At 43.0% G+C, this 18,857-nt stretch overlaps 1 protein-coding gene across 1 annotated transcript in view; it reads left to right on the top strand.

The window, feature by feature from the left end:
* Positions 1 to 18,857, top strand: part of LOC147708659 (uncharacterized) — a 218,777-nt gene that overhangs the window by 140,751 nt on the left and 59,169 nt on the right. Inside the window, exons 13-14 of the mRNA XM_086925382.1 lie at positions 1,036 to 1,125; positions 1,771 to 1,839. Of these exons, the coding sequence (XP_086781508.1) occupies positions 1,036 to 1,125; positions 1,771 to 1,839 (159 nt within the window). The remainder of the gene's footprint in view (positions 1 to 1,035; positions 1,126 to 1,770; positions 1,840 to 18,857) is intronic.

Here is an 18,857-nt window from a genome sequence, read left to right as displayed (position 1 = left end):
TTCAGAAATATCTGCAGTTAATTCGATACCCTCTGCCAGAGCCACCAAACTCTTTCCTCACTCTTACCATGATCTACTGACTTCATTTTAATCTTTGTACTCCTTAATGATAAGACCAGGACATGGTATTGACAGACCTGAAATGTGTCACAGACTCGATTGGTAGGAAGGTCGAGAATCAAGATTGCATTGTTGAAGCTGAGCACCCAAAGCTGCCATAATAAATGGAACTACTCTGCTAGAGTAACTTTTAATGCATGATCAATATTCCTTGGTACATAAGAAGCCTCCTCCAGCTCTGCTGACTTAGGCCCAGTCACTCAAGGAGCTTGTGGAATCCTGCAAGCTTCACAAGCTGTCGCTGGACTACCAAGGTCTTAGAGGAATGCTAGAGACATCTTAGGGAAAAAAAACCACATGCACACACCATTCAGTGTATATCTAGTCTGTGGACTTTTGAAAACTCTTACATTATCATATTCAGAGGACTTTAGTAACTGTTTTAACTTCACAAATTCTGAATACACATTCAGGCGCAAGAGAACACCTGACATGGGATTCAGTGAGCTTCTGTAGCTCACTACCTCTGACGTTCCCCCGACGCGATGTCGACTCATCAAAATCTGCAAAACTAAAAACGTTTATGTGGACTTCATTATTTCCCAGGGAAGTTTTCAAAAAATGTCTTTTGAACAGAAGGATACACAACTCAAAAGAAAGGGCCATACTGAGTGAATATTTGGCTAGCCGCTGCATCCGCATGTACCAAGGCATAAATAAATATATTTCAAAATATTTCTATATATAAATGTATATATACATATATATGTGTGTATGTGTGTGTGTGTATAACTTGATGATATACACATACTATATATATATTCAAGCATGTTTCTGTTATAAAATGGTAGGAAAATATTATTATTTTGATATCCTCAAATACAAAGTAGTAGGCTGAGAAGGAACGTGAGCCTCATTAGTGTAGGCTGGAGTTGGCCGTAATCTTTGCTGAAGTTATTTTTGGATTCTTTACAGCTTCCTGTATGCCTTTCAAGACACCGCATGGGACAGAGGAATTTTCCATTGATTCTGCGCATCCCACTTCATATTGCTGGAAGAGTATGGGTAAGTGAAAAATTATTTTAATGGAGGAATAGGAGCCAGGTATTTGGGTGTTTCATTTGCCCTCTATTCATGTTCTTTAACAATGGATCCACTATAAATGTTATTTCACACACCCTACTCCCAATCCATAACTAACTTGACCTTCTTCTAAACAAAGCTGTTCCTAGCATTCTCACCAAACAATAATACCTCTAAACCTTAGACTATCTTCACTTGTTGCACTGTCATTAAGCCCACTTCACTATTCCACTATGCCACTTTTCTGGCAAATTCTTTTCCCTTTCCTCTTCGTTCCCCATATGTCTGGATTAGACATCACTCTACTTTTAGCTTCCCCATTTCATTCTCTGGCACTTCCTCCCTCACCTACACACCCTAAAAATAAAGTTTAATTAAATTCAACAGGTATAGATCTTCAGACACATTGGATATTTTTGGGCTCGCTAGTTTTAACCACATCCATATTTCTACATTTACATGCTTTTCATGCAATTTATGAGATTGCATCAGGTAGATAAACTCACCTTCTTAAATGTGGGTGGTGCTAAACACTTTGATGAGGGTTTTTCAAATGGTGTTGTGTGGATAATGGAAGTGGGCTTTGGAGTATTTTTTGCCTCATGCTATTTCTTACCTTTTCAACAGCCACGTTGGCCCACCACAGAGGCAATGATGAGGCTGAACAACAGCTTAATACTTTACACTGGTGAAAGGGTAAGTGACAGATGATTTCAAAGGCACCATGTTTTTTAGTATTGTCTTTGTCCCAGCACATTTTATCTAGTTGGCTTCTAGCAATGGTGGATGGTCTACAAAGCCAATCTCATCCCTTGCACTCTGCCCCCATCCAAAGCAAAACCGTTAATCTCTTCTTTACAGCATCCTAATCATATTGGCCTCTGGGTTTTGAAATGACTGTTTCTTTAAGTTTATCAATGCCAAATTAACTCTGTTTTTGCAAGGATTAATAAAGGCCACCAATTATTCTTTACATATATGAATATTTACAATGCACAATTTGCAAAGCAGTCTATCTCTCATCCTTTCTTTCACTCCTCCAAACTACCCCACACTCCCTTCACATCCCTTTTCTGCACCTACACAGAGTAAACATATTTTTCAAATCACAACCACTTTTCAAGGTTATTGGCTAGATCTGCAGACCGTGTATATCCACATCACCATTTACAAGTGCCTAAGACCTCATCTGACAGTTGGCTCTCTTAAATACATTACAAACAGACTCCAAGTCGTACAGAATGCAGCTGCATGGCTGCTGTTGAATATACCCAGACATCAATCAGCCAGATCCTCCTTGAGGGAGCTTCATTGGCTCCCGGTCCAAGCCAGGATCAAATTTAAGTCCATAAGCTTGGCTCACAGAGCCATGTATGGGAGAGGCCCCACCCTGATACAAAAGTTGGTCTCACATTATTCTCCCCTTCGCCACCTCAGGTCAAGCTCTAACTTTCTCATGAATCCCACCAGCTTCAAGAGAGCCAGGTGGGGTGGAATGCCTTTCGCCCACCTGGTACCTAAACTGTGGAACAGTATGGATCCGAAACTCCGACTGATTTAAAACAAAGCGTCCTTCAAAAAAAGACTCAAAACATGGCTTTTCCCCTAAATTCATGCACAAACAACTGTCTGTACTATCTCACCTCAGCGCTGAGATGCCCAAGGGTAGCTATGCGCTTTCAAAATCCCCTAAACCTAAATCGACTGTTCACAATCCATTACAAAATAAAAGTATTCCCTTTTTGTTTTTTTGTAAATAGTGACAGCACTTTTGACATAACAGGGACACCATATTTTCCAGTCCAGTGGGGAGTGGCAATCCAATTTCAGACTCAAACTCATTGTTTGGTGTTTGCAGAGCATTTGCCCACCCTCCCTTCTTCGTATATGACGTCACCAGAACTCCTCTATAGCCAGTGGACCATATTACAGGTTACCTTTTATGTATTTTCTTATTTTACATACTTACTTTGGGGTAATAAACATGAAAAGATTGATTTCAAACAGACAAATGTTATTGGCAATAGTAAGTAAAATATTGGATCATACCGTTTAGTTGCCTGCAGTGAAATAAAAAGTAATGCTTGATTATGCTGAATATGGAATTTTAGAAAACACATTCTTCTTATACGAGTAAGGGATTGTCCAAGCTGTTGTCTCAAAGGGTCAGCTAGCAATGACATTTATTGGATTTAGAATATTTACCTTTTTCAACTCTCCTCTTAACTTTTTTTGTCCTGTACAGAACTGTACACAGTTTGGCATGGTGGAAATTATCATGCCAAATTTGTTGCAGGGTCCAAGGTCTTGGTGGAATCTAAAAAAGATTTTTCAATGGAGCATTTGCCTAAACTGCTCCATTTTGTAACTACATAATTGTGACTGGATTGTGTGCTATACATGTGTGTGCGTGTATATGAACATATATACATATATTATATATATATATATATATATATATATATATATATATATATATATATATATATATATATATATATATATATATATTACCTACTGGCTATCGCCAGTAGGTATATATAGTTAGGATTTTTTCCCTATGGGATTTTTGAAAATTCTATGTCTAATAACTTTGGCGTTTGTGGACGGAATCGGCGGAAATTTTCAGGAAAATGGCACATTTTATTTCTGAGCAGCCCTTGAAAATTTGGGGGGGTTTTGTCGAGGGGGGGCCGAGAAAAAAGGGGGGTCCCAAAACGCGTTTTTCCCATGTTAATTTCCATAGGGCGGTTGGACTCACTTTTAGCTCGAACGGCTGAATGGATTTGCACGAAACTTGGCAAAAGTGTAGGGACTGTTAGCCCGATGTGCCTTTGCTAGGTCTCAATATATGTGCTCCAGTAGTTTTTGAGAAATTAACGTTCAAAACAAGATATATATCTGTAACAGCGCTCCGGGCAGCGATCCGGTCCGCTTACTTTTCGCGAAACGGAACTTTGCGCGCAGAAAGCTGATTGGCTCTCCGGTGTCTGTCAACATTCTAAACAGTCCGGAGCGGCCGCCATCTTATCTCTCGGTAGGATCGAGAGAGAAGAAGAGGTGAAAAACGAAGGGGGAATTTATTGAAAGGGGGCAAGGTATACCCCTCTTGACCCCCTAGGAATGTTGTTGAGGTTATTAAAGGGTCCCGTGGGGAAAATAAAAAAAAAATGATTTTTCATGGTAGAAGCGCTTCACGGGCCGCGAACTGGGCCGCAAACTGGTAGCGAAACGGGAATTCGCCATTTTGTGCTTCGTTTTAATTGTTTAGAGACAAAAATTATCGCCGCACATCGGCCACAATGCATGAATATCGCTGAAAAGTCAGCGATATTCATGCATTATCCAGCAAATGCTCTTAGCCATGTTATCCACCTTCCATTGGATAACATGGCTAAAAACTGTTCTGTGCGTGAGCTTTTTTTTTTTTTTTTTGCTGCGTGACGTTTGTTAACGTTCGATTCGATGGAAATCAGGAAGTGTTGACCACCATTTTGTCACTGCGAGTAAATATTTTGTTATAAATGAATCCTTATTGAAAAACATTGTCTGCGCCATCTTGCGTTTTTGTCCAATGCCACAATTTTGTCGTGCACGGCAGCCATTTTAGATGCCTTGACCAGGGCCACTCTCTGCACGCCGCCGATCCTCAGCATGGCTCCCCACCCTCGCAAGCATCTCCCCCACGCACTGGTCACCCCCGCTCTTTCTCTCATGCATGGGCCATATACTTCCCCCCCATCTGCGCTGCTCTTCTCTGAGAATCACACCCTGTGCCCGCCCGACACCTCCCTTTCACCCTATTCACTACCGCACCCTCTGACACTCCTCTTCCTCTGTGTCCGATTGTCCAGGCCGGACCTAGGCTATCACCTAGCCCTGCGGATGTAGTTTATGGCCCCAGCTGTAGAGTATCCAGACATGCCAACCCTCCCGATTCAGGCGTGAGACTACTGATTTCAGTGCTAGTCTCCCGCCTCCCGATTCCTGCAAGCAAAAACCCGGGGGCATATTACCAACAACTAGCGATAATTTTTGTCTCTAACTTGTTTAGAGACAAAAATTATCGCCGCACATCGGCGAATTTTATCGCACATAAACCTTGCTATTAGCAAGGTTTATCGCAAATGCGATAAAAAATGGCCGCAATGCATGAATATCGTTGAAAAGTCAGCGATATTCATGCATTATCCAGCAAATGCTCTTAGCCATGTTATCCACTTCCCATTGGATAACATGGCTAAAACTGCTCAGGGCAGGTGTTAGGTTGGTAATAGGAGATAGCGATGGTTAGGGACTGTTTCCAGTCGCTAAAATCTTGGCACGCCCACTTTGCATGTCATTAGTGATAAATATCACTGATATGCAAAGCGGGGCCCAAGATGGTCGCTATCTCCTTTTAGCTGTCACTAACTGGTGTTAGCGACAGCTTGGTAATAGGGAGATAATTTTATCTCTTTTTTTTTTGATTTTAAAGCCAAAAAAGCGGAAATAAACCCCCTTGATAATATGCCCCATGATTTCTCGGGGGTTTCAGCTGACAGGGCTTGGTATTGTGTTACGCGCTAATTCTTCCAGGAAACGTCAGAGGGTCGATGCAGGGGTTCTAGAAGGGGTGATAAACCATTTAGGCCTCATGAACAAGCGCATGGTCTTTTAAAGATTTGTGAAGTACTCGGGGCGGCGGTGTGTGTGTGCCCTCTTTCAGGAGCGGGCGGGGGGGGCACTGCCAGCAACTTGCCAGGCCAGGCAGTGTTCAACACGTGCATCACCCTTTCTCTGCCTGCTATTGCGCTCCATGCTTCGGAAAGGTAAGAAAAAGAACGTGCATTTGAGTTTGAAATGTCCGATCTTGTAGCAGTACACTTGCAAAGCCCACACATGACAATAACCCGATTCAAGGCCCCATTCACCCGATTTTTTAAACATATATAGCACTCCAACAAAGTTAGATTTTAAAACTTTATTAACTTTTAACTATAATGAACGGAACAAAAACTGTAAAAACATTTAAACATTTTTCACCCAAAAAAGCAACAATGGTCAGAAGCTGTTTTTTGTGCGAATAGTCCCAAGGCAGCACAACGTGCAGAGTTCTGGACGGCACCCAGGTGATGTCGCCTGGGTGCCGCACTGGTTTTGGGATCCTACAATGCTGCTCCGAAAATTGGCATGGGGCGTCCCGGGTGGGGCGGGGGGAGGCCTCGTCAGTAGCGGTCTGTTGTGCGAATAGTCCCAAGGCAGCAGAATGCGCTGAGATGTTGATGGCACCCAGGTGATGTCCAGTAAACTGCCGCACTGGTTTTGGTATCCTACAATGCTGCTCCGAAAATTTGCGTGCGGCGGCCCGGGGGGGGGGGGGGGCATGGGGGAGGCGGCGTGAACGGGCCTCCCCAGGTGGCGGCCATCCAGTTGAGTTGCGCCCGCTCTTGCGGCTACAGCGTCTCGCTCACCATGTTGTTGAGTTGCTCCCACTCTTGCAGTGCAGCGATAGGCGCCTGCCACATGACTCTTAAAATGGCGGACGGCTCTTCGGTTTTGGGCCTGGTCCACTGAAATGGCCCTGGGACACCTTGGAACTCGGACGCTTGCCTGCTAGGGCTTGGGCTCCATTCTCGAAAAGCGTCCCCTCAGCCGTGAAGATTCTACAAAAGTCTTGGGGGCCCCCGACTCCCGCAGGCTTCCGGTGGGGAGCGGCTGCCATGATTGCTCGCGGAATGACCACGACGGAGCCACGAGATGGTGGTGCTCTCATGCTGACGCCAGCTTCAGTCTGAATGATCCAGAAACATGGTGGGGCTTTCATCGTTTGGGAAAAAAAAATGTTCTAAACCAATGAAAAGTGTTATTTTTAGGTCATATGACCAAGCCTTCCATCTTTAGGAAACCAAAAGTAAAATGATCCAATGAAAAGTTTTATAAACAAGTCACATGACCTGTTATGCAGCATAGGGCTACCTAAAGCGTAGAAAATCCGTTGGCACGTGAGGCGGCGTCAGTAGCGGACCGATGTGCGAATAGGCCGAAGGCAGCACAACGCGTCGAGATCCGGATGGCACCGAGGTGGTGTCCAGCAAATTGCCGCACTGGTGTGGCCATCCTACAATGCTGCGCCGAAAGACGGCGTGTCCAGCTGAGTTGCGGTCACTCTTGCGGTACAGTGACTCGAACGCGCCGAGATCCGGATGGCACCGAGGTGGTGTCCAGCAAATTGCCGCACTGGTGTGGCCATCCTACAATGCTGCGCCGAAAGACGGCGTGTCCAGCTGAGTTCCGGTCACTCTTGCGGTACAGTGAGTCGAACGCGCCGAGATCCGGATGGCACCGAGGTTGTGTCCAGCAAGTTGCCGCACTGGTGTGGCCATCCTACAATGCTGTGCCGAAAGTCGGCGTGGGGTGCCCCGTTGGCTTATGAGGTGATGTCAGTAGTGGACCGATGTGTGAATAGGTCGGAACCAGCACAAGGTGCCAAGATCCGAATGGCAAGTCCTGGATGTTGAGTGCCATAGTTGAGAGTTCTGAGCAGTGCTTGTAAGACTATCTGAAGCTTATTTGCACCTGCTGCAGCTTCACTGTTGCCCAAGGTGGTGTCCAGCAAATTGCTGCACTGGTGTGGCCATCCTACAATGCTGCGCCGAAAGACGGCGTGTTCAGCTGAGTTCCGGTCACTCTTGCGGTACAGTGACTCGAACGCGCCGAGATCCGGATGGCACCGAGGTGGTGTCCAGCAAGTTGGCGCACTGGTATGGCCATCCTACAATGCTGCGCCGAAAGACGGCGTGACCAGCTGAGTTCCGGTCACTCTTGCGGTACAGTGACTCGAACGCTCCGAGATCCGGATGGCACCGAGGTGGTGTCCAGCAAGTTGCCGCACTGGTGTGGCCATCCTACAATGCTGCGCCGAAAGTCAGTGTGGGGTGCCCGTTGGCTTATGAGGTGATGTCAGTAGTGGACCGATGTGTGAATAGGTCGGAACCAGCACAAGGCGCCCTGCACTGTTGAGCTTTTTTCAATGCCTGTTTTTTGTTATTTCCCCTCCATCAAAAACAAAAGCAAAAATATAAAACTGTGCAAAAATACAAAAAAAAGTTTAGAAAAGCAGTGCTTGTAAGACTGTCTGAAGCTCTTTTGCACCTGCTGCAGCTTCACTATTGCCCTGGTGTGGACAAAGATCGCCCATGACTTAGGCTGATTGAGAGTTTGTAGAAAAATGGCTTCAGATTTTCCACATATTACTCTTCAACATTCTTCCTAAATGTAACAATGTGAGACTCACTAGGAGAACGGCTGTTTATCTTTCCTTTCAAAATGCTGCCAACAATATTTTCTGAATGGAAGACACCATCTTGTAGCATAAAGGGCCGAAAGGGGTTCTGGTCTGGCCGATTGTTGGTGGAGACATTTTGACTATATCTTGGACCTGCCCGGCCTCGCCCAAAATGGCGCCGGTATAAATGGGACTCGTAACTCCTTGCCCGCAAATGTATATCTAGAAAATTTTATTGTAAGTGGCCCTGTCTTATTTTAATTACAAAATGTACGTCCACCGATTCCGCAACTGTTAGACACCTTAGTTCTTGCAACCTAATGGCCCGCTCGTTACGTTCCTCTACAGTGTAAATGTCTCCTCATCATATACGATTTCAGTTTGCTCCGTGGCCGGCCCAGGTGGTTATAGGCCCGTATTTGTATACTGACATTTTCACAATAAAGGTTTTTAAAACAAAATACGGTAGTAGTATTTACATTGGTAAAGTTTTTACTTTTAGTCACTGTTTTCGAATCAGTAAAAGGCAAGTGAAATAAAGCAGTCCAATTACATGACGGATAAAAGGTATAATATGTAGGAACGTATTAAAGATAAATGGTCAAGGGCAGTTGTGTTTTCCACTCCTGCAACATAAAGTGATCGATAAGAATCTGATAATCAGGCGTATCGGCGACTAAGACAGCAGGCCGAGTCTCTTTTACTCAACGGCTCCGTCATGGAACGAAGAAACGCCCTTTTTCTCGAAAAAGGAATATATTTTACTTGCAGGACAGTTGTAAATTTTCCGGGAAAGTACATTAGCCTGGAATATTATAACATATATGTTTTAAAAAAAATAATGTTCGAAAACAATAAACAGCGTAATTTTTAGGTCATATGACCAAGCTTTTCATCATTAAAATAACAAAAGTAAAATGAACCAATGAAAAGTTTTATTAACAAGTCACATGACCTGTTATGCTTACGTTACGCGCTGCGCGCCGCGCCCCGGATCACTTCCGGGTGCGCTAACGCGGCGTGTCATATAACGCATTACGCGACAACGTAGGTCAAGAATATAGTCAAAATGTCTCCACCAACCAGCGTTCGGAACACAACCCCTTTCAGCAGTCCAAAAAGTTCTGTTAAATGACAACAGAGGGGACAGGCAACAAGAACCATCAGTCAAAGAGGGGAGGGCAAGTTCTTCTCTTCCGGGTCATAATGGGGCGCTACCGGAACTAATCGAATTGGTAGTCTACAGTGTTTCTGGATGTTTCAGACTAAAGCTGGCGTCAGCATGAGAGCACTACCATCTCGTAGCTCCGTCGTGGCCATTCCACGAGCAGACATGGCAGCCGCTCCCCACCAGAAGCCTGCGGGAGTCGGGGGCCCCCAAGACTTTTGTAGAATCTTCACGGCTGAGGGGACGCTTTCGAGAATGGGACCCAAGCCCTATCAGGGAAGCGTCCGAGTTACAAGGTGTCCCAGGGCCATTTTAGTGGACCAGGCCCAAAACCGAAGAGCCGGCCGCCATTTTGAGAGTCCTGTGGCAGCCGCCTATCGCTGCACCGCAAGAGCGGGAGCAACTTAACTACATGGTGAGCGAGACGCTGTAGTCGCAAGTGCGGGCGGTAAACAGCTGAATGGCGGAAGAGGCACAGTGTAGCAAAAGCGGGCGGAATGGCAACTAAAACGGTAAAGGGGCGCCCCACTACAGCGTGTCTTCAGGTCAAACGGATTGTGGGACAAAGTCCAGAATAGAAGAGTCATCAAAAGGCAAAAAGTTCCGCCGGACCCCGGGAGCCGGCCGCCTATGTCGGGGGGGATCTCAGGCTACACCAGTGCTATAAGACTTGGGGAGGGGGTCGGAGCCAAGCGTCTTCTCCGAGTCCGTGCCATCACACCGCCCCTCGGGGGCCTCCGTCAAGCGGTTTAGGGAGGTACCATATAACATTGTTTTCAAATGCAGTCAGGTCCACAAACGACCCTCACTTACTTTGAGAATAGTGAAGCTGCAGTAGGTGGAAATAAGCTTCAGACAGTCTTACAAGCACTGCTTTTGTAAACATTTTTTGATTTTTTTGTATTTTTGCACAGTTTTATATTTTTTTTTTTTTTTTGATGGAGGGGAAACAACAAAGCACAGGCATTGAAAAAGGCTCAAACTCAGAACTCTGAACTATGGCACCCAACATCCAGGACTTTCCATCCGGATCTTGGCGCCTTGTGCTGCTTCCGACCTATTCACACATCGGTCCACTACTGACATCATCTTATAAACCAACGTTATGTAAATAGTTATTTAATAAAATGTTTTACCCTGTTTCTTTGCTGGTGTGTTGTCTATATTTTTAATATTTGCATAGGGTTTGTCGTTATTTTGGGCGGGGTGGGTGACGGAGCCGAGCTGTCTTGCAGCCCTCATGGTGTGAAGCTCAGTTCATCTCACTATTTTCGTATTTCTCATGAAGGGTTGTTTATAATATTTCTATTTTAGCGAGGTCAAAAAGAGATCCAATTAGTGGCCCACTGATTTTGCTCGATTACTTTTATTTTTTTACACGATTTTTCACGATCTGCAAAGACTAAACAGAGTATTGCGACTTTGTGCTTGTTTGTAAATAGAGAATGAACCAAAGAGAATCAATTGTAAAACAGTAAATGCTTGGATAATAATCAATCAAATGGAGAGACAAGCAGGCAGGACGGATTACAACGGGGGTAAAGGCCGGCGTTAACTACTCTTCACTATCTGCAAAGAGAGAATACTACTAAGAGAAAAGAGGGGAGGGGGGCAGCGTTCAAAGCACATCAGCGTGCATAAATACGAAAATGTTTTTATCTATCACGTACTTGACATTTTAAAGCTTTTCATATTTGCTATTAAAAAACCAATGAAATTCACAGAAAAAACCATAGGTTATAGTGGATATATAGTTAGGAATTTGCATTTACAAAACCTTGAAAATTCAATGAAAAAACCATTGGTTTTAGGCCATATATAGTTAGGGATTTGCATTTACAAAACCTTATTTTACTCGCATAAAACCATTGAAATTCCATATATAGTTATAAGCGCTAACTATATATCGCGCACCCGCAATCCACTGCTGATGATGTCACATATTACATCATTCATGACATGGTTAGTGACATCACTGATGACATCACTGATGACATCTCAAATGACATCACTGATGACATCACTGAAAACATCTCATTTGACATGACTGATAACATCACTGATGATATCATTCATGTGATAATACCATGAACCTCTTCAGACTCTAATATAACCTTAGATACAATCAGTGTAAACAGACAGTCACAGACTGTCACTCATCCATGGAGTTACTCACACCCCTAGTCAGTTATGCCAAAAATCAATCACACCTCCATTTTCTCAACTATACAGTTATACACACCTTACTTATTCAAACATATACTAACACATATTTACTTTACTCTCTTATACAATCTCTGATACATGTTCACAATGATCCATACAGCCACTCACACATTCACTGGCTCTTATACACAGTTATTTATAGATGTCAACTCTCACATGTACTGTGTTTTACATATGTACTTAATTTGACATGTAGCACTGAGATATCCATTCACTCACTAATACACTCATGCACAGTCAACCGCCCATACAGCTGTTTGCACATGCACTTTTGAATCTATACATATAGTGAATCAACTACTCACACATCTATGTACAGAGTCACACACCTTCCAGCCACCCATACACACACACTCAGTTTCCCATACAAATACTTGGACAACCAATCAATAACCCATACAGTTACTCATATAGCTACTGATCAACATATGCAGCAGTTTGTAGAACAACAGATATAATGATGCACAAATTAAAACAGTTTAGTCACTAACCCATGCACTCAGTGAGACACATTTAATCACTCACTCAATCAGTCAGTCATGCACCTAGTAAATCCTTCATCCAGACACTTATATATCCACTCATTCTTCAATATGTAAAACATATTTTAACTTTACAGAAACATACAGTCACTGGATGTTGTAATCAGTGATGTCATTTGAGATGTCATCAGTGATGTCATCAGTGATGTCACTAACCATGTCATGAATGATGTAATATGTGACATCATCAGCAGTGGATTGCGGGTGCCCGATATATAGTTAGCGCTTATAACTATATATGGAATTTCAATGGTTTTATGCGAGTAAAATAAGGTTTTGTAAATGCAAATCCCTAACTATATATGGCCTAAAACCAATGGTTTTTTCATTGAATTTTCAAGGTTTTGTAAATGCAAATTCCTAATTATATATCCACTATAACCTATGGTTTTTTCTGTGAATATATACATACATATATATATATATATATATATATATATATATATATATATATATATATATATATATATATATATATATATATATATATATATATATATATATATATATATATATATATATAGAGATAGAGATAGAGATTGCGATAAATGTTTGTGATACATTTGGATATATCTTGAGCGAGCGAGTGATAGGCTGTAGTTTTCTCCAGACATTTGTGCATATTCAAACAACAAGAAATGAAAAAAACGCCTTTTCTAGACAAATCACATTACAGGTAAAAACAATTCAGTTTTCTAACGTCCTGTGATTATCTTTCCACCTATCTGAGAGTTGGGTCTGTAGACTGATCTGAGAGGAGAGGGGTTGTAATAATGTTTAGTGCAGTCAGCTTCTGAAGTCTTTTTGCCTGATGCCTTTTTTTTATATGTTTCCCAGCTACCCATTTGGCCTACCACAGGTGTAATGGCACATTGGAGCACCCAAAAGGTTACGCCCCTTCATCATAATGCTGGAAGAGAAATGGTAGGTGATAAGGGATGCTAGTAAGTGAGTTCGAACCTTGTATTGAATGTTTCCCTTGTCTTTCCATGCTAGCAATGTCGAAATGGTCTCTAGTGTAGTTATTCAGCATGACACCAAAGATTGCCCTATTCCTTGTCTTTCTAATAATGCCTTGACCAAGAGTCACTCATTGCTCTTCATGCTCACTTATCTTAGGGCGAGAAAGCAAAAGACACACAATTGATGGACAGAGTGCAGAACAAATCAAAACACTCACCCCCAGTCAAGAGATCTGGGTTAAATCCATCATTCTTTTGCTCACCATTCCACCCCAGTTTAAACCTGGCCATATGCAAATCAGTCTTGACCATGTGCCTCATGGGAACAGTCCACCCCGAACTGCCAAGCCAGGTCCTCACTGGACCAGAAACAAGCATCCTAGGACCGGTTTCGGGTTTTCCCCCTCTTCAGCCAGGATAGCTTGATTCCAATGGCACAGTGAGCCCAGGACGCACATCTGGGCATACCTGGTGCACTTTGGATGAGAAAGCAAAAGACACACAATTGATAGACAGAATGCAGAACAAATCAAAACATTCAGCCCCAGTCAAGAGAACTGGGTTAAATCCATCATTCTTTTGCTCACCATGCCATCCCAGTTTAGACCTGGCCGTATGCAAATCAGTCTTAACCCTGTGCCTCATTGGAACAGTCCAGCCCGAACTGCCAAGCCAGGTCCTCTCTGGCCCGGAAATAAGCATCCTAGGACCGGTTTCGGGTTTCACCCGTCTTCAGCCAGGATAGCTTGATTCCAGTGGCACAGTGAGCCCAGGACACATGTCTGGGCATACCTGGGGTAAAAAGGACGAGAAAGCAAAAGACACATAATTGATAGATGGACTGCAGAACAAATCAAAACATTCACCCCCAGTCAAGAGATCTGGGTTAAATCCATCATTCTTTTGCACACCATGCCAACCCAGTTTATAGCTGGCCATATGCAAATCAGTCTTGACCCTGTGCCTCATGGGAACAGTCCAGCCCGAACTGCCAAGCCAGGTCCTCCCTGGACCGGAAACAAGCATCCTAGGACTGGTTTAGGGGTTTCACCCCTCTTCAGCCAGGGTAGCTTGATTCCAGTGGCACAGTGAGCCCAGGACTCACATCTGGGCATACCTGGCGCACTTTGGGTGAGAAAGCAAAATACACATAATTGATAGACGGAATGCAGAACAAATCAAAACATTCACCCCCAGTCAAGAGATCTGGGTTAAATCCATCATTCTTTTGCACACCGTGCCAACCCAGTTTATAGCTGGCTAAATGCAAATCAGTCTTGACCCTGTGCCTCATGGGAACAGTCCAGCCCGAACTGCCAAGCCAGGTCCTCCCTGGACCGGAAACAAGCATCCTAGGACTGGTTTAGGGGTTTCACCCCTCTTCAGACAGGGTAGCTTGATTCCAGTGGCACAGTGAGCCCAGGACTCACGTCCGGGCATACCTGAAGCACTTTGGGTGAGAAAGTAAAAGACACACAATTGATGGATGGAATGCAGAACAAATCAAAACATTCCCCCCAGTCAAGAGATCTGGGTTAAATCCAACATTCTTTTGTTCACTATGCCACCCCAGTTTAGACCTGGCCATTTGCAAATTAGTCTTGACCCTGTGCCTGAATTGGCATGGTGAGTACAAATCCTATGGATTTAGGTCCTGATCTCTGTACTTGGGTGAATGTATGACATTATTCTGTGTTCTGTCCATCAATTGTTCTTTTTGCATTTGTCCCCCCGAGTGGGACAGGTATGCTCAGACGTGAGGCCCTTGCTCTACATGCCTCTGCAGTCAAGCTATCCTGGGTGATGAGGGCTGAAATCCCGAAACCGGTCGTAGGTTGCTTGTTCCCAGTCCAGTGTGAACCAAGCCTGGCAGTTCAGGCTGGACGGTTCCCATTGGGCACAGGGTCAGGACTGATTTGCATATGGCTGGGTCCAAACTGGAATGGCATGGTGAGCAAAAAAACAACAAATTTAGGCCCAGATGTCTGTACTGGCCTGAATGTATGACATTGTTCTGCATTCTGTCCATCAATTGTTCTTTTTGCATTTGTCACGGGTCGGGTATGCTCAGACCTGAGTCCCGTGCTCTCCGTGCCCTTGGAGTCAAGCTATCCTGGCTGAAAACCCAAAACTGGTCATAGGATGCTTGTTTCCAGTCCAGGGAGGACCTGGGCTGGCAATTCGGGCTGGCCTGTTCCCATTGGGCACAAGGTGCATGACTGATTTGCATATGGCTGGGTCCAAACGGGAATGGCATGGTGAGCAAAAAAACGATGGATTCAGGCCCAGATCTCTGTACTGGGGTTAATGTATGACATTGTTCTGCATTCTGTCCATCAATTGTTCTTTTTGCACTTATCTTGGTACACATTTTTCAAACAACATTTTTTCAGTTACCTTGCAATACTTTTACCTGAAACATAACATTTGGCTTGATTGCTTAATTTTTCAACAAAGTCGATATTTTCATATCACCTGCAGCACTGCCCCACCCAATAGAAATTTCTGTTAAATTCGATAAGCTTCTAAGAATTCTGTTTGGCCTTGAACTTTATGTTGGCCGTTTTAAACGTACCTGTCCCTAGTGACACCACATATAAGGGGACAAATGGAATGCCTTGTTTGTCCTGGTAATATCCATACCCTCTAGGATACTCTTACCACATGGCAATTCCTGGAAAGTCCTACTCCTACCTTTAACATCTACATAATAGACATCATAACAAATATAAAATAGACATTTTTCAGAACATACTAAAGAACATGTTTAGCCAATCCCTCTCAGTCACATTCTAGTTCCATTTTCTATGGCAGACCCATCAGACCATGGCACTTCTCAATATGTCAAGAATATCCAGCATTCTCTAAGACTATTGTTATGCTAGAGATTTGCACCATCACGGATGCCCAAGAATTTCCAAGATTCATTGTCCCAGGGCCGTTATAGTACTAGGGGATAGACCACTACAAGTTGCAAAGAAATATTGCCATTATGGTAGGGCCAGTATTTTACCATGGGTGGGCAATGTGAATCCTCTAATGAAAGTAACTGGTAGCCAAGAATCATCAACACCAGTGCCTCCGACACATTGATTTTTTTCCCCATGCAATACATACTAGCTGTAGGAACACTTTTTTAACCAATTTATGTTCAGGGAGCATGTTTCTTTCATCTCCCTAAAAAGAGCCCCAAAAAAGGCAAATGTAAATAAGCAGGATTAATCTGCACAAAAAAAAATCATACACAAGCATGCACACTCACACACATGCACACATTAAAGTAGAATGAAACCCAGAAGGAAAACAAGTAGAAAACATATAACTCCTGATTTCTTTTTAACTAAAAAGCCATACTTATTTTCCAGTTGTGGGCATCTTTCTCCACCGATGTAGCATCGCCCTACAGACATAGAAAGTACAATGGTCTTTTGAAGGCTTTTGAACTGTTCAGCACCACATTTGGTTTGCTCAAATCTATTCTGTAGATTAGGGTCTTGTAGAAGGTTGACATAAATCGGTCGGCTAAACTATGAAGAAATAAGCAAGAGCCTTCATTCCCTACAGCATTCCTTTCATCTTCCTGAATGATTGGTGGCATGTACCAAAATACTTGAATCTAACTCTGTGGATTGGTGGATCTCATGGGTCAAAATAAAGATTCGACCAGGGGTAATAACAGATCACTTTCTCCATAGACTTAATGGTCTATTTGAACTGCCTTCAATGGCTTCTCCATCTAATGCATACTGAATGCTCCATTAAGAATCCTTAAGGATAGCAGTAATTGTGCTAGGAGTTCTGATACATGCCAGTGTGTACGGAGAAGAAGGAACCTCTGAATGTTGCAGAACTGAAGATATAGCTGCAAAGTGATAACCTTGTGCTCTCTGCATATTTTGCAACTTGTAGCTTCAGTAACATCTCCCTTGAAGGTACTGCTATGAAGTACAAAGGCCAACATACTCTTCTAATGTTCAGATCTATTCAAAGTGAGTGAATCTTTAAAGATTACTGATGCCAATAGCATTCCAGGTAAATGCTATTTCATCCTCCATTCCACATGATGTCATAAAGACTATTTTGATGATTATGTAGCCATTACTTACTTAAGCTTAGTGATTTGGGAAGTGTGGCCTAGTGATATGAGAGGGTCATTTGTGGAGGGCAGAGATGTCGGTTACTGAAGGTGGGCCTTGTACTGGGTTGTGCCTGGCTCTCTTTTTGTGTATTTACGGCTATCAGTCTGGCCATTCCGAGACAGAATTACACAGTGGAGCAGCTCTGTGATGTTCAGTGTCGTACTGGACAATGATGAGGGAGACTGCGTAAGTAAGAGGGGATGTCAGTGAGGGGAATTATTTATACAATTTTGTGTTTCCTTTATCCTCCATTGATGTATTTCTGTTACGTTATTTGTGTGAGACACATTTAAAGCTGAAATCTGAAGGAAAATCGAACAATTTAGATTATGCAATTCAGGATGCTGAGCTCTGCTATGATGAAATATCTTCAAGCTAAACCTTCACAAAGTAACTGCTGCCACAACAATTTAGAGATACGCAGAAATAATGAGATCCTTTGATGAACGAAAAGTCCTGTAGCAGGATAGCAATTCACATCTTTGCTATGTGCATGCAGAAGAGTGGCAAGATCCTTGCTCTTTATAAATTAAACCCAAGCATGCATTGACAATTTTAACTCAAAATAAATATATAAGATTCTCTCATGAAAAAATGTATCCTGTAAGCCGGGCAAAGAGCCCGAGCATGACCAGTCTACAGAGCTTCTTATTTGAGCAGCACATCTGTATTCAGTCTGATTACTGGAGATTCCAAATCAGTTGTGAATAAAGAGACTCTGATTAACTATGAATTGCAACTGATCGATCGTAAACAAAAGCAATATATTTAAATTTTATTCTCTAAAATACTTCAACATGATTAGATTTAAATTTATTCAGATGATCTGTCATAACTGGCAGGCTATAAGGAGTAATTTCAACTTTCCATTTTTCTCTAAAAATACAATATGAACCAATGATAATCTTCCAACACATGTGCCATGAATGTCCATTTTAGCATTTCATTTTATGTAAGTCAGGGTGTGTTTTGTACTGAATTTCAAAATGGATTACTATGCTACTTTCATTCCTCGACCACTAGATACTGACATTTTTTCAAATAGATGAGGGATTCATTATCTTCCTTCTATAACAAATGATGTCAAAACTAATGGCTAACTGGGTGTCACTAACTTTGAAGTTTCCAATACTGACCGTCAAAATATTGGCATGAACTGATCTGCACTAATGACAACAAAGCTCACCAACTTATATCTTCAATGTCAAATTCCCTATGCTGGAGATGCTTACATTTATTTATATCCCAATTTGTCAGGATGGACAAAAGAGTGAAGAAACCAAGACCTGTGATCAGGTATAACCCCAGGGTTAAAGGAGATACCAAGGGGCTTATTAAAAGTCTGGCGGTCCATGGACCGCCAGACTCGCAGGGATGCAGTGGTCTTCCGAGCGCCCTGTTACAATTATA

The sequence above is a fragment of the Lissotriton vulgaris genome, chromosome 6, assembly GCF_964263255.1.
Source record: "Lissotriton vulgaris chromosome 6, aLisVul1.2, whole genome shotgun sequence".
In the NCBI taxonomy this organism is placed as follows: domain Eukaryota; kingdom Metazoa; phylum Chordata; class Amphibia; order Caudata; family Salamandridae; genus Lissotriton; species Lissotriton vulgaris.
Note: the sequence above shows the minus strand (reverse complement) of the source record. Positions and strands in the feature narration are given on the sequence as shown.